The following is a 15014-nucleotide window of genomic DNA, read 5'->3' on the forward strand; positions in this document are numbered from 1 at the left end:
TGATATTCAATGTTTTATTTCCATAGTCTATTCCAAGTTGATAAGACAGTTACCCAGGGACTGGACACACCATCAATTCAGCCGTTCAATATGTAAGTACATTAAGCACATGTCCTCAGTTTAATCTCCAATTTTCTCATTTTGGCCATTTCTGACAAATCGAAGATCATGTAAACGCGTACATCAAAGCAAATCCTGATGGACAGAACCAAAGGCCAATTCTCTAACACCACCAGAAAGGAGTCATTTCCTTTTATTTAGAATAAAACAGTCAAGCATCAAAATAACAAGCTCATACTAAACCATAGGACAAATGCAGTTATTACAACATGCAATGCTTACCTAAAATCGTAAATCGATAAGCTCAGAAGAGAGAAAATGCATCAATACGTCCTTTGCAATCATGGTTCTTCTGAACATATATTTTAGTGTAGAATTCTTGGGACTAGGGGACCTGGATGATCACATAAATACAAGAATCAAAAAAGTCACAATGGAGAATACCTAGTATTCAAAGTCTGACCTGTGTATAAACCCATGTAGAAATAATTGGATATCAGCGATCTGCCCTTGGGGAATCAAGGTGTCACCCTGTTTCTTGCACAACAGACTACCTTTAAAGACACTTCCTAGAGCACCCTAATCATGGCCTAGAATCCCACCTGTGGTATGAGATCCTCTGTTAGAGATCTGAGCTCTCACTGAGTTCAACTGCCTGAGTAGCTAAGCACTATATGAAGAATTATGTTCCGTTTTGATCTGCATAGTTTTCATGGAAAGTGACCTAATCTTTATCTCAATAAATATACCCCTGTTGCATAGAGGTTTAAAGCAGTCGTGGACTACAAGGTGTTCAACAACAAAATAGGAATTACAAGAGCAACCTCACCTGTCATTTACATAAATAGCTTGTTAAATGAGCGCTAAACAGACAGGCCTATAGTTCTTAAATCACATTTATGTAAACTGGTAGTTCGACCCTGGGAATATTTGCATCTGGAAAATGAAATTAGATGGATGGGTCAAAAACTTAACAAAACACCATTCAACGGTTGGAATTTATGAAATGTATATAATTAAGCACAATCAGATATGTTCACAAAAATATTAATATACACATCCTCTTGCATAAATATGTTGGAATGAGGTTATTTGATCCAAGACAATCTCTCCCTGTAGGGGCGTAGTGATTCATATAATGTCCAGTGCTCTGCAAACCAATGAATATAAAAAATAAAATAAATACAAAAATAAACTAATGGACCTGGAACTGAGAACCACTCGTCTCCTGTCACAGAACCTGTCCTAAACATGTCAGTAATTTATGGATAAAATACACCATCAATGCTAATGCCCAATTCGGTTGTACGTTTTAACTTGAGGTACTGTCGTATTGACTCCAATCCGGATCGGAGAAACACGGTTTAAACAATGAGAAAGTGGTTGGTGGTGGTAGTGGAACTCGTGAAGCCACTGAATGAGTATAGTCTGAGGTACTATCTCCGTCTGCTGAGGCTCCAAGGTCAGAGGTAACGCGTACGGTAACAGCAGCACAAATGGACATTTCATGGCCTCGGAAACACTTTGCAGAAGATCACAGAAACTTGACCTACACATACTGAAATCACTATTTGGCAAAGCGTATGGAGGGTGATATTACGAGTAAAAACGGCATTTGGCAACGCAAAACTAGGAGGGGCCGTACGCATTGAGTTATACTGATATGGACGAGCTGTAATACTGAATACTGAATACAAGGCATGTTCAATATGAGCGCAGACACAGAAACAAGCTGAACCCCGAATTGAAACTCATGGTTCAGTTTGGACCCCTTTCCTCTCTGGGGGGGTCGTCCTGTTGAAGGTCCCTGAGTGACAAATGAGGAGGGGGGCCCGGTTATCTGTGGTGGATCGGTAAACGCTTGTGGGGGGGGGGGGGGGGGGGCCGGAGATGGACAGGGGTAAGCCACGGTACGGGGGGGCCCCAGAGCAGAGGGCCCCAGAGCCCCGGGCCCCTAGTGAGGTAGTTGTGTGGGTGAATAGAGGCTGACCCGTGATGGCAGCGTAATGGGAGGTGGGGTGACCAGTAAACACGAACCGACCCGTGTGCAGGCGGATGGTGGGGGCTCTCCGATCACTGATGACCGGTCCATGTGCAAAAACATCCTCCAGGGAGGGGAGTCAGTGTCCTCTTCGTCTCATCAATCTCTGTACAACATGCATGTATATCATCATCATCATCACGTCATTCACACAACACGGAACATTCTCCGTCCCGTCGGACGTGTTTATCTAAGACTAATAAATTATAAAGTAGTAGATTTTGTATATATCTTTTTTTAAGCGGTCCGTTGTCCCGTTCGTTCCTCAGAGACGGAAACAGGGTTCGATCGGCGCGGGGGGGGGGGTGGTCTCGTCTCTATGGCGACCCGACGGCCCAGAGAGGCTGAGCGGAGGCGGTCCGTTGGGCCAATCAGGGCAGCTTCATGAAGAGGCCGTTGTCGAGGGGCGGGCCGCCCATGGGGCAGGGGAACTGGAACAGGCTCATGTCGGCGGTGAGCGCGGCCATGGCGGCGGGGTCGTGCTCGATCTGCGTGCGCAGGGACGGGTCGATCTTCTCCAGCCGCCGCTTGATCCTCTTGGCCTCGCGCTCCCGGACCAGCCGGCACTGCCTCTTCTCCGGCGTCTCGTTGGCCCTCTTCAGCCGCATGGCCTCGCGGTCCCGCTGCAGCCGGCGCGACCGCTGGTCCTCCGACTCCTGCATGCGCTGCATCCTCTTGGCCTCGCGGTCCCGCAGCCGCCGCATCTGGCGCTCCTCGTCCGACTCGTGGGCACGCTTCGACTTCTTGGCGGTGCGCTCGCGCTCCAGCCGCTGCGTGCGCGCCTCCACCGGCTCGTTCTTCCGGCGCAGCGCCCACTTCCTCATGGGCGACTGGGCGTCCACCAGCTGCTGGTACGCCACGCAGCTGTTGCAGAGCAGCAGCACCCCCGCCGGGTAGACGGGCGCCCCCGCCGGGCTCAGGATGTCCGGGATCTGGGGCAGCGAGGAGGACGACGAGTTGAGGGCGTCGGTGATGGAGCCGAGCGACGGGCCCTCCGAGAGGAGGCTGTCCGGGAGCGAGGGGAAGGAGGAGCCCTGGTCCCCGGGGCCCATCGCGGCGCCGTGGCAGGGCCGGGGGCCGGCGCCCTGGCAGGCCGGGGGGATTTGACACGCGTTGGGGCCGGGCCCCTGGCAGGAGCGGGCCCCCGGGTGGGCCATGGCCCCGCCGGAGAGGGACTGGGTCATGGCCCCGCCGGAGAGGGACTGGGTCATGGCGCAGGCGTCGCGGCCGCCGCCGCAGTCCTGCATGCTGCTGGTGTTCAGAGCCTCCTTCAGCTTTTCCCTGTGGACAGAGGAGCAGGTACCGTCACACGCACACACACACAGTGTTCTAAACACCCTTCATATGCACAACGTTGGTCGCTCTAAGAGTGGAACGTACACGTCTTGTTTCGGGGAGAATGGCAAAAACATACGATTTACCCCTTTTTTTCTCTAAGTGAAAAATGTATTTTTGTCAGTGATAAAATGGCGTTTATTACTGTACGTTCACAACAAAGTGGTTTGGGATTCACTGTCTCTTTAAGAGTCACACAAGACCCACCGTGACGGATGCTGTAATTCCCCTGGGAGTCATTTAAACATCAGCGTGCCCTCATTGGCCACCCAGCCTTGGTACTACGGTGTCGTGCCTGCGTGGACATAATGTCCCCAACAAAGCTTCTAACCACTAACCCAATAAAAGCTCAATAGAGTGGAAGGGATTTGTACTTCAAGAAACGATGAGATTTCAGAATGGCAAACAGCTGCTGCCAATTAAAGTGGTCACCTCGTGGACGATAACTATTGTTTATAGCAGATGTGTGTGTGTGTTGATTCATTGCCATGAATCAACTACTTAATATACTGTATGTGAATGAGACATAATGAGAGAAACCTCCAAACACACCTCCTTCTGATGACGATAAGCTCCACACGAGGCTATGTCTTATCAACGTTGTGTTTCTAACATATACATATACAACGCCCCACTTCCAGCTGATTTGGGTCAGAGGTCAGAGGTCAGGGGCGGACCTGTTGAGGTTGTCCATGTCGGTGAAGCGTGTCCCGCACACGGCGCAGTTGGAGAGGCGGTCCTCTGAGTGGATGAGGAGGTGGCGGCCCAGAGACCCCGGGGAGCTCAGCACGCGGCCGCACACTGGGCACACGTAGCTCTTGGTGTTGCTCATCATGGCGGTGTGCTGCCGGGGGGGGGGAACACACGGTCACACACCGGCCTGGACGGGTTCTCACTGTGCTGGCAGTCACAGGCAGTTTACCAGCAGCACCACAACATCGTTTCAGCAGAACTGTTTCACAATTGTTTTAAGAAATGGTCGGAATGCAATCATTGTCGTATAATTGGGATTTTAGGAATATTATTTCCATCAGAGCTAAAGAGGAATACAATAAGATTCAAAAGGAAAAATGCAAGACAACCCAGTACGCAGTGTTGCCCAAACAAACAAACAGTAGTATCACTGTCATCGGTTAAACTGAAAAAAGTATTATTTTGTTAATTAAAAAAGGTTACAAATTGACTGTACTAAATCATAGTCGAGTGACCAGGATATTTCCCCAGATTTAGGAAGCATGCCAGGTCCAAATAATGGCTTCTCCGGCAACAATGCTGTAGGCAGTATGTTTTATTTGAGGTTTCCGTTGTGGTTCCTGAGGTCTCTTTTTGTTTGGCCAGTGTGTTCTGACTCACTGTTGTCAGAGTACCCCGGGTTGCCAGTTATGAAACAAATTGGCACACAAACCAAGCGTACTGCAGCCAGGGAAGCAAACAAACTGGATGAACTGAGATTACACCAGAGTCTACCCAGCCCATAAAACCAAACAACTTCCTGAGACAGTTTCGAGCCAAGGAGAACTTTGCTGCAATATTGTAACTTTTACTCAAAACCAGAGCAAGACTGAACCTCAAGGTAAAACATATCCATGAGTACTGCGGTTTGAAGTATATTCAAGTAGATATACTTGAATATCGCATTGTTCCTTCGGTGTCCTTGTTAGTTGAAGGCCTCTTACTGGTTGATCTCACCTGGTACACATGAGACGACTTATCTCTCATGTGTACCAGGTGAGAAACTCATCTCAGATGAGTTTCTCACCTGGTACACATGAGAGATGAGCTTCTCACCTGGTACACGAGATGAGTTTCTCAACTGGTACACACGGGAGATGAGTTTCTCACCTGGTACACATGAGTCAGTTTCTCACCTGGTACCCACGAGAGATGAGTTTCTCACCTGGTACCCACGAGAGATGAGTTTCTCACCTGGTACCCACGAGAGATGAGTTTCTCACCTGGTACACACGAGAGATGAGTTTCTCACCTGGTACACACGAGAGATGAGTTTCTCACCTGGTACCCACGAGAGATGAGTTTCTCACCTGGTACCCACGAGAGATGAGTTTCTCACCTGGTACCCACGAGAGATGAGTTTCTCACCTGGTACACACGAGAGATGAGTTTCTCACCTGGTACCCACGAGAGATGAGTTTCTCACCTGGTACACACGAGAGATGAGTTTCTCACCTGGTACACACGAGAGATGAGTTTCTCACCTGGTACCCACGAGAGATGAGTTTCTCACCTGGTACCCACGAGAGATGAGTTTCTCACCTGGTACACACGAGAGATGAGTTTCTCACCTGGTACACACGAGAGATGAGTTTCTCACCTGGTACCCACGAGAGATGAGTTTCTCACCTGGTACACACGAGAGATGAAGTTTCTCACCTGGTACACATGAGAGATGAGTTTCTCGGGGCTGCTGAAGTCCAGGGTGCAGAGGGGACACTGGAAGCCGTGGCCTCGTTCTCCCGCCTCCTCTCCGCTCTCCTGGGGACCACGAGACACCACAGGGGGGGGGGGGGGGGGGTCTTAACACGGGCAGGCGGTGGAGCATGTATGAAAGCTTTGGTGAAGCCGCTAGCATGGCAGGAGACCTGTGACCCGCCGTTGTGATGCACTGAGCCGGAGATCTAGTGGGGTCATGTTGAACACACTCTGGTGGTCGGCTGAGCTCAGACGGTAGGGCGGGTTGACTTGTAACCGGAAGGTTGCTAGTTCGATCCCCGGGCTCCTCCTAGCTGATTGACAAGGTGTCTCTGAGCGAGACACCTAAGCCCTAACTGCTCCTGACGAGCTGGCTGTCGACGCCGCCGTCGGCGTGTGAATGTGTGTACGAACGAGTATGTGTAAGAGGCTTGGGATGAAAGCGTCTGCTAAATGCCCTGGACGTTGGTGTGGATTTAAATGTCGACGAGTCCTCCAGGGCTCACCTCCTTGACTCCGGCTCCTTGCAGGCGGCACGGCGTGCGCTTGGCGCTCATGAGGTCGTCCGTGGAGGTGTTGGAGGACGAGTCGTCGCCATGTTCGCTATCGCTGTCTTCTACAGAGGCAAACACAGCCCTATCAATACACGACGCATGACAACAGGCACAGTGCAGGGCTGACTGGCTCCGCCCCCCCCCGCCCAGGTGGACCACCCCCCTCGGTACCTGAGACGCTGTCCTGCTCGTGCAGCGCCTGGGAGTGGATGCCGTGTTGCGCATTGCCCTGGATGAACTCGTCCCGGCCGTCCATGTTAATGGTGTGCTGCAGTCCTGTCATGCCTGAAGTGTGGAACGGCCCTGGAACAGGAAGCACAGGAACATCCGCTCGGATCATGGAGTGGGATCAAGTGTTCGCTTCACGATAAAGGGGGAAAAAGATATTTCAGTCAACGAGTGTAATGCCCGGAGGCTGCTGCCTCAATTAACTCATAACCTCTTAGAGCGCACTCACACTAGGCAAAGTTACCCTGTACCGTACTCAAGTACGATTGCCCCCCCCCACCTCAAACTCTGTGCCGCTGGCCTTTGCTCACACTAGGCAATCTCAACTGGGCCGGAGTACGGTGGCCTCTTGTACATACGGTTGCGTATCCGTGCGCGTGTCGGCTCATTAGCATCTGTAGCGTGGCCTGAGCACACCTCTCCGAAGTGAACTGAGGCCACGGAATTTAAACGTGCTTGAGTACGGATGGCGCGCTCACACTAGCCTAACGATCTAGACTTTAGGGGGCAAACGTGCTCGGGCACGGTACAGATGGCCTAGTGTGAGTGCGCTCTCAGATACAGAACTACATGGGGGGGGCACGGGGAGCCGAGGGGGGGGGGGCGACTCGCTCAGGGCCCCCTCAGAGCTACGTTGGTCTGACAGAGCATCTTTACATCGTAGAAATCTTTAGATGTCACCGGAATTGTGGCTTGAAATTTTTTTGCCGGAGGACATGCAGTATCACTGACAGAAAAATTATTGATTATCCTTATCTTTCTGAAGCTATTAATTAATTATAAGTGATCATATAGATATCAGGGGACTAAGTTACAGGCTTTTTTGCCCCCTTGTTATCTGTTTCAGGGGCATTTTGGATCATTTCCCGGGCAATCTTATTAAGTGCTGGGAAATGACATTTTTATACGTCACATCACAGATCAATAATCAATTGATAGAAAATGGGCCACATATTCTTAGTCCGAGTCATAGTATATATATCTAGTGGGCATTTAAAAAGGACCCAGTCATTCCAAATTCAAGAGCAGTTATATTCTTTATGTTGCTGAACAGTGGGGTATTTGGAAGGTTGATTCTAATTTCTAACTAGTCAATGTCTCATGAACATCTGGTGATAAAATGTTTGAATGTATTGCTGTACTATAATCCATCCGCTCAGAAATAGCAACAATGGAGCCTCCTCTACAGATACAACATAAGTGCTTTGAGTGTCCCCAACACTGGAGCCTTCACCGGATCCTGCACTCATTCTTTTAAAGAGGACACTCACATTTACAGAATAAAAAGCCGATTCGTCTATAATTTCTACCTACTCTGCGATTATCAGACACTGAATGAAGAACACTGGTACAGACCACTCATTTAGCCATTGATGGCCAATCCTGGCAATTTCTGTAAGCTGTGTTTCAATACAACAAAGAAAGACCCCAGCAAGTGCCTTGGTACGATCCTGAACTCTTCATTAAACGGGGGGCCTCTCTCTCACAGGGCTGATCAGAACTCATCGAGGATGCTGATACAATGGCAGTGAACTAGTGGCCAGTGCATCCCTCCTGTTTACACCCCCACCCCCTCTTCTCTAGCATACACACACACACACACACACACACACACACATGCTATCACGGACCATACTGCAGTCCTGGGGGGTGGGTGGGGGGTAGCACATCCTGCTCTCTATCCCACATCCTAACCGCCTGCTTGTCAGTGAGCGTTCTCCTCCTCTCCCTCTGTCTGTACCTCTTTCTCTCCATCTCAGCAGTACCACCCACGCACTCGACAGCCTGGATAGCCCTCTGTTCTCTGCTGCCTGCGCGCCGCTCCGAGTGGCGCTCTCTACACCAGCAGCTCCGGAGCCTCGTACGTAGCCCCATGTGCCATGTGGCTCAGATACCCCCGGACTCCTGCCGTCCCACCCCACCCCACCCCACCCGCTGGGGTCCTGGGTGGTTCCCCCCCCCCCCCCCCCCCGCCAACATAACATCCTGTCTTATGCTTTTCCCTACGATCTGGAGAGCAAATGGTGGAGGAGGTCTGGAGGGGAGGAGGAAGACCGACTCTGTTACCTGCCGGGACTGACAAGTAATTACAGCCCACGGAGAAATCCCCCCACACACACACACACACACACACACACACGCGCGACAGGAGGAGACGATAGTTCATCGCTCTTCGCTCTTCCTCCTCTGTGGGAATAGTTTGGGTCGCGTTCCCATAGTAATGCAGGGCTCTCATTAGCATGGGGTGGAGCCGGTGGGAGTGGTGAACTATGAACCGCCACAGCAGGCTGGCTTCACGGCAGCCAGCCAATGATTGATGTGTGAGAGATACCCCTCCCCCACCGCTAGGCTCTGTCTGTACATCTGTCTCTCCTCACTCCCCCCCCCCCCCCCCCCCCCCCCCGCTCTGTCTCTGCCACTCTGATGCTATCTGTGTGTCTGTGTGTCTGTAGGCAGGAGGTGACGCAGTGTCTGACTGATTCCAGACAAAGAGACAAACTCATCAGCCAACAGACACAGCGAGGGAGAGAGAAGAGAAGGGGGGGGGGGGGGGGGTGGAGGCTTTTGGGGTTGGGGTGGGGGGGCTAAACAAAACAGACAAAAGAGAAATGCCAAAACTCTGCTCAAACACCAAGCAATGGGGGTTCTGTTGAACCCCCCCCCCCTCCAGAACACACAAATGCAGGCAGACAGAGACAGACGGACGGACACAACACTGTCTGAGTCTCCAGGAAGCAGTGGGGCCCCGTCTCCCATCGCAGCGAAGATACTGGCCTCTTCAGACCATGGGAATACTAACCCAGACGAATGAACATTGGAGTATTGTCATTGTATGGTCCCAAACAAGACGCATTCAAAACATCTGATAGACTTCTGGACCCCTTTAAAGACCACATCTATCATGGAAACCCTGTCTCGAGAAGAAATAGCAGAGTGGCTATTTCAGGGGCTTCAGATACAACACACAAAACTAGCAACCAAAACGCTAAAGATTTGTATTACTAATTACATTTTTCTTGACTTCTGAACTTGTTTTTGCCATTACCTCAGGACGGACTGTTGTCTAGGCACTGAAGTGACTCCTTTGAATACGGAAAAAAAGGGATACGCAAGTACACAAACTTAAAAAAAAGAAAGTGTGTGTGTGTGTGTGTGTGTGTGTGTCAGTCTGGGTGTGTGTCAGTCTGGGTGTGTGTCAGTCTGGGTGTCTGTCAGACTGTCTCCTCGTCTGTCTGGTCTGTCAGTCAGTCAGGGCAGCTCCTCTGAATTCATTTCATGCGGACGGAAGGTAAAATAATCACAGCTCGGCTGAGGTTCAGAACACAATGGTTTGATTCAGACCAGAGACATATACGAAGGATAAGACCTCTTCCACCCACAATGAGATGAAACCAGTTCCCCAGTGTGGCAGGTCCTCCCCTGGTTTCCTCGCTCCACCGTGGGTAAAGGGTGATCCTAGCGTTCATCTAATTAACCCGTAGGATTGAAGCAGCCACAGGTGCAAGATGTTTTCCAACCCCTCCTTTACAATATGTTTAGAAAGTAGGACCGTCGACAATCAGAGACTATGTTACACTATACCGGGAACACACATCTTACAGACTTCAGTGTCGTAATAAGTGCTGCATAGATGGTTTAGTGTTGTTCTGTACCAAAGCCTAGAATAGCACTACCGCAAAAACAAGAGAGAATCAACAATTCTCAGTCATCATGGCGATAACTAAAGACAGCCAATATAAAATGAGAGGCATATCCCTTGAATACTGCCTCTTCAACTATTAATTTAATCTTAACTTGAGGGGAAAGGGTGCATCTATATATTTAATGTAGCCATCATACTTCTATGCAACATTGCTGTACCATCACAATATGAGACCTTAACAAAGTAACAACAACTCTTAAATGAACCCTTAATGTATGCCCACGAAAAGGGAAAAATATTGGCCGGCTAAATCCGTCCTATATATTCATTAAATTAATTAATGTTCAAAAACAGTAGATCATAGGTAGCCATACAAGCATCACAATAATGCTGCATTGAAAAGGGTAAATAAAGCAATAATAAATCACAAGGCTACATCAAAGTTTGTGATCCATATAAAAAGTTGCGGTCCAATAATCCATAAAGCGCAACTGAACAGCCAATAATAAATATATAAAGTACGCAGATGACATGGGAATTATGATAAACGTATATTCACATCCACAGCATTGATGTTACAGAACACATAAGCTCTCATCATCGATGCCTTGCATTCACATCTTCCACAGTCCACACATTATAAACACGACCCTGCTACTTAATAACATGCACTGTTAAAGGACGGTAAGGAAAATGATTTAGACAATACCTGGGACAATACCTACAATTAACTCTGAATGGGTTGTTCTGTTTGCGCCTGGACATAGTACTGTCCACTCCCGGTAAAAAGAAAACAACGAATCTCCACCTATCATCGATCGATAAACCAAACAGCTCAGATAGATCCGAACCCGCTTTGAGAAGGGGGAACCAAAAATCACAACAAGAAAAAAAGAAACCAGCAGAAAACACTGAACCCTAAACCCAAGATGGTCCTAGGACTGAGATCCAGACCCTCTAACAGCATCCATACGATCAGCACGGATCAGCACACCCAGGACCAGCCGCCGTCCCCCTGATAGCCACACTGCGGGGGGCGCGTTTCAGCCGATACCGACGTATAGCCGCGCCGCGATGCATTGTGGGAGAGCCCACCGCACGTCGGCGGGATGCAATTCTAATCAATATAAAATATAAAGCTCGGAGAGGATCCGTGTGTCGGAGGATGATGGGCATGGTTCACTTAGTGCGGGTTTAGACTGAGCGCTGAACACCACGGGACAAAACTTAGCGGCGATGTAATATATAAATACACACACACACACACACACACAATACGCTGACAAGCAATACCTTTACACAAACCTGACAACACAACCCAGAGGAATGAGAGTAGATTCGCGTTCCCACAGAGTGCATGAGGTCCAGTATTGAGTTATATTTTATAGATATATGTGTATTTCATAAATTAAAACGGAGCGCGTACCGGTGCTCATGCGGACTATCTGTCCTACAGAGGATCTCCGTACGGCGGCGCGGTGATCATCACAACACACTCCCGGTCCAAGGCGCGTCGCTAACCTGCGCAGCGCGCTCACGACGCAGGGGGGCGCCCCCCGATCGCGCGACCGCGGAACGGTTCGTCGTAATGTCGCGCGCACGCGTCACCGCTGCCACGAGTACGCGTACAGCCGCAGCACTACGTCGACGTGGAATCACTATTCATCCGCGGCGGTGAGCCGACGAAAATCTGAATTCATCTCCCACGTTGTGTTGTGGAACGCCGTGATGACATTACTTAAAACACAGAGGGTGTGGACTGCCAGCTGTTGTATAAAAGCAACGAAGCGACCGTAAAATACACGACAGCCAGATGATAAGAAAGCGTCCGTTAGTTAGCCTCCCGTTAGCCCCTTCCAGTCGACACCGCTTCACATCGCCTGCTGGAAAAGACTCAAATCACAACAATGCGCACTAACACCAAACACATCACATCAACAACAAAACATGCATAAGTTACCCATATTCTCCCATGAAAAATATCATATCAAGCGAAGATGTTAATCAAGAGATGACAAAGAAAACGTCCATGTACAAGCTGTAACTGTAACGTAAAACGTCGAGCCTTCCCGCCGCCCGTCGGAAGCCTCGGTGCTCCGGCGGATCCCTCCGCCTGCGGTAGACGTGATGAGGCTGGAACGGCCGCCATTTTGAATGTCTGCTGTGTTCCCCCTCCGCTGCTGCTCGTATAAAAAGTCCCCGTCTGGTACCGCCACGGCCGGTAAGTATTCTTTAACGATACGTGTCGGGGACGATGTGAACGGACCCACCGCGACACGGAGGCGGACCAGTGACAGTATGTGTGGCGAGATGTTGACAACTTTGCTGTAGGCTGTGGAGCTCGGGAAGCGGCTCGCAGCTGGGGGTGTCAGCGGCTAACAGGGATAGCTTGGTTAGCCTGTAGTGGTGCTAGCTGTGTAGCTGGCTAATGTAAAGTCAAGGCTAACCACTGTGGCGATATGGGACACCAGGGTGAGGGGGGAATACACTCCACAGGGGTTGATTGAGATGACAGCCTCCCAGTATGGACACTGGTCTGACCCGCCAGTCAAACCAGTTCGAGATCCAGAAGCTGTTGGTCCAGTTCAGTGTTCTAATAATGTGAACTGACAGGATGCTAACCTATCCAAGACTAATCTTGCTAGTTTCGCTAAGTCAAACGCTTCCAAAGGCCCTCTAGTACCAGTGCACCATCGGGCATTCCCAGTCTGAACTGGTTATCCACCACTGGTGCAGAAGGGGTTGCAATGGTTTCAGATGAAGCCTCATACAAGGCCAGCTCTCCGACTAGCAGTGTGACAACAGCCTGGATGTGTCTCCTTCAGAGTTCCTTCAGAGTTCGTCATCTGAGGTCCCCGACGTCTGGGGCGTTGTATTTCGTGTATTAAAAAGGTATTTTAAACGAGCAAAATATAAAACGAGGATCTGATGTCTTAACTTATTATTGCGGTTGAGCTACGGGCTGACAGGAGGTTTGTGATGTTCACTGACAACCTGCGTTAATTTAGTTTTGATGCGCTTGTAAGGTTCATTTTGACAACATCCATTTAGTAAGGGATTTATTTAAGATGTCATGTTCAAGTGGGCGATGAATTGCTTTGGCTAAAGAAGATAGGTTCAGGGTTATGAAGCCAGGGAGCCAGTTTGACGTTTTGAATGGGACCAGAACGGATAGATGACACGGAGGGCAGGGGTTGTGGCGATTTGCATCTTGCTCCACAACGTATTCTGCCTGAAGGCTTTGACTTCCCGTGTTAATAGTGAGGATTGCATTGGAATGAAAAGCACAGCAAAGATACTATGACGTATAATGTTACTTGAATAAAAAGGATACATTCAAGTTTGTACAATGATAACCTATTAGTAATATTTTCCTCATCAAGAAACTCGGACGTGTCCAAGGGCTAGAATCTAATCTAATTTGCTCTTTAAATGGTGGACCATTATCGCAGTTTAGCTGCTTTCCCTTCAACATGTAATATAATAAAGCAATATGTTAGGCAGTGTTCATCTGGAATTTTCATTACATTTCCTGTCTTATATTATACATTTTGTTTAAGGTATATACATCCCTGTGTTACTTGAAAGGTGTGGCATGTTTTCCCCCGTTAGCCACTGGTTGTCAGGAAGTGTAGGCTAGGCCCCAGAGCCAATGGCAGGTTGATAACCCAATCGGACCGCAGTTGCCCTTTTTCTTGCAACCAAAATGTTGAGGGCTAGGTGGTTTATCACAGGTGAATTTCTTGTAAGTTATGTTGTGTTTGAGGACAAACATGCCCTTCTGGTGTGACCAACTGACCTAGAATGAAAGACATTGTAGGTTTCAAGAAGTATGGAAGAAATTGGTCTGATATACTGTTACTACACAGCAGAGAGTTCTTTGTCTGCAAGACAGAGACCGACTGACCTTGGCGAGTGTCCCCTATGTGTTCACTGGCCAACTAACTACTGAATAAGATCATTGCTTTTACACCTGAACTCTAAACCACTTGCATTGTGCGTACCCCTTCATCTTCGCTCACTTCGTAGACGGTTAGCTATCTGGTGTTTATGAAAAGTTTTAAATAAACCTCACATTAGCATATATATAGATAGGTCACACCATAGATGCATAGATTAAGGAACTTTTAGTGTTATGTTTTATTTAGCTCCCAGGAGATGCTAGTTCTGCCGGTTTAGATATGTAACGGACAGTTCGTTATGGGAACAGGGGGGGGGGGGGGGGTGGGGTGTAGGTTTTAGAAGACAGAGAATGTTCCATCTTCATTAATGTGTTTTATCCCACCTTGATTATTATTAATGTATAATCCGTGGTTAACAGCCACTCATATCCTTGGTTTATATTACGTAATCCTTCATATGCTTGGTGTGACTCGACTTAAAATACATGCATCAAATAAGGTTTTCCCAGCCAAAGCAAATGAAGAGTAAATGAACAGGATTTTAGCTCAACACTCATCCAACAATACCATATTTGCTGAGTGTCACCACCACAGTGCATTAGACCTGAATCATTGCTCAGTTCGTCAGCCAAACCAGACTCACTGGATGCACAACATCATATCTGTTGATGTGGTGTCGGTTGTTAGATAAATGTTGCATCTATTTCATTAGTTCTGTAAACCTTGTAGATGCCATCTATTAGCATTAAAGATACAAAAGCATAGTCATCATCATGACACTTTTTTTCACCTTTTTAAAGGTGAAGTTAGTAGGATTCAGT

At 48.7% G+C, this 15014-nt stretch overlaps 2 protein-coding genes across 7 annotated transcripts in view; one reads left to right on the forward strand and one right to left on the reverse strand.

Annotated features, from left to right (window-relative positions):
* On the reverse strand, positions 1 to 12389 carry znf821 (zinc finger protein 821). 5 transcript variants are annotated; one of them, XM_060071261.1, is made up of 6 exons: positions 12252 to 12389; positions 6592 to 6723; positions 6373 to 6482; positions 5828 to 5929; positions 4114 to 4280; positions 1 to 3382 (listed from the first exon to the last, which is right to left on the reverse strand). In XM_060071261.1, the coding sequence occupies exons 1-6, from the start codon at positions 12253 to 12255 to the stop codon at positions 2473 to 2475; spliced, it is 1425 nt and encodes a 474-aa protein (XP_059927244.1). In that variant the 5' UTR covers positions 12256 to 12389; the 3' UTR covers positions 1 to 2472. The 5 variants fall into 5 exon arrangements, with proteins under 5 accessions (XP_059927244.1, XP_059927243.1, XP_059927245.1 ...); XM_060071260.1 differs by lacking the exon at positions 12252 to 12389 and adding an exon at positions 11718 to 12245; XM_060071262.1 differs by lacking the exon at positions 12252 to 12389 and adding an exon at positions 11597 to 11726.
* The window catches only part of ap1g1 (adaptor related protein complex 1 subunit gamma 1), a 20881-nt gene continuing 18247 nt past the window's right edge, over positions 12381 to 15014 (forward strand). For both annotated transcript variants that reach the window (XM_060071225.1, XM_060071226.1), the window contains exon 1: positions 12381 to 12512. The gene's annotated coding sequence lies outside the window, so the exon portion shown is untranslated. The remainder of the gene's footprint in view (positions 12513 to 15014) is intronic.

The sequence above is a fragment of the Gadus macrocephalus genome, chromosome 14, assembly GCF_031168955.1.
Source record: "Gadus macrocephalus chromosome 14, ASM3116895v1".
NCBI classification, from domain to species: domain Eukaryota; kingdom Metazoa; phylum Chordata; class Actinopteri; order Gadiformes; family Gadidae; genus Gadus; species Gadus macrocephalus.

What these genes read in the sequence shown, in the direction of transcription:
- znf821 (XM_060071258.1), bottom strand. Translation starts at nt 11,106, where the DNA reads ATGATAGGTGGAGATTCGTTGTTTTCTTTTTACCGGGAGTGGACAGTA. An exon ending in AAGGAGCCGGAGTCAAGGAG is followed by an intron (nt 5,930 to 6,372) that starts GTGAGCCCTGGA and finishes CGTGGTCCCCAG; the next exon opens with GAGAGCGGAGAGGAGGCGGG. An exon ending in GACATGGACAACCTCAACAG is followed by an intron (nt 3,383 to 4,113) that starts GTCCGCCCCTGA and finishes CTCTGTCCACAG; the next exon opens with GGAAAAGCTGAAGGAGGCTC.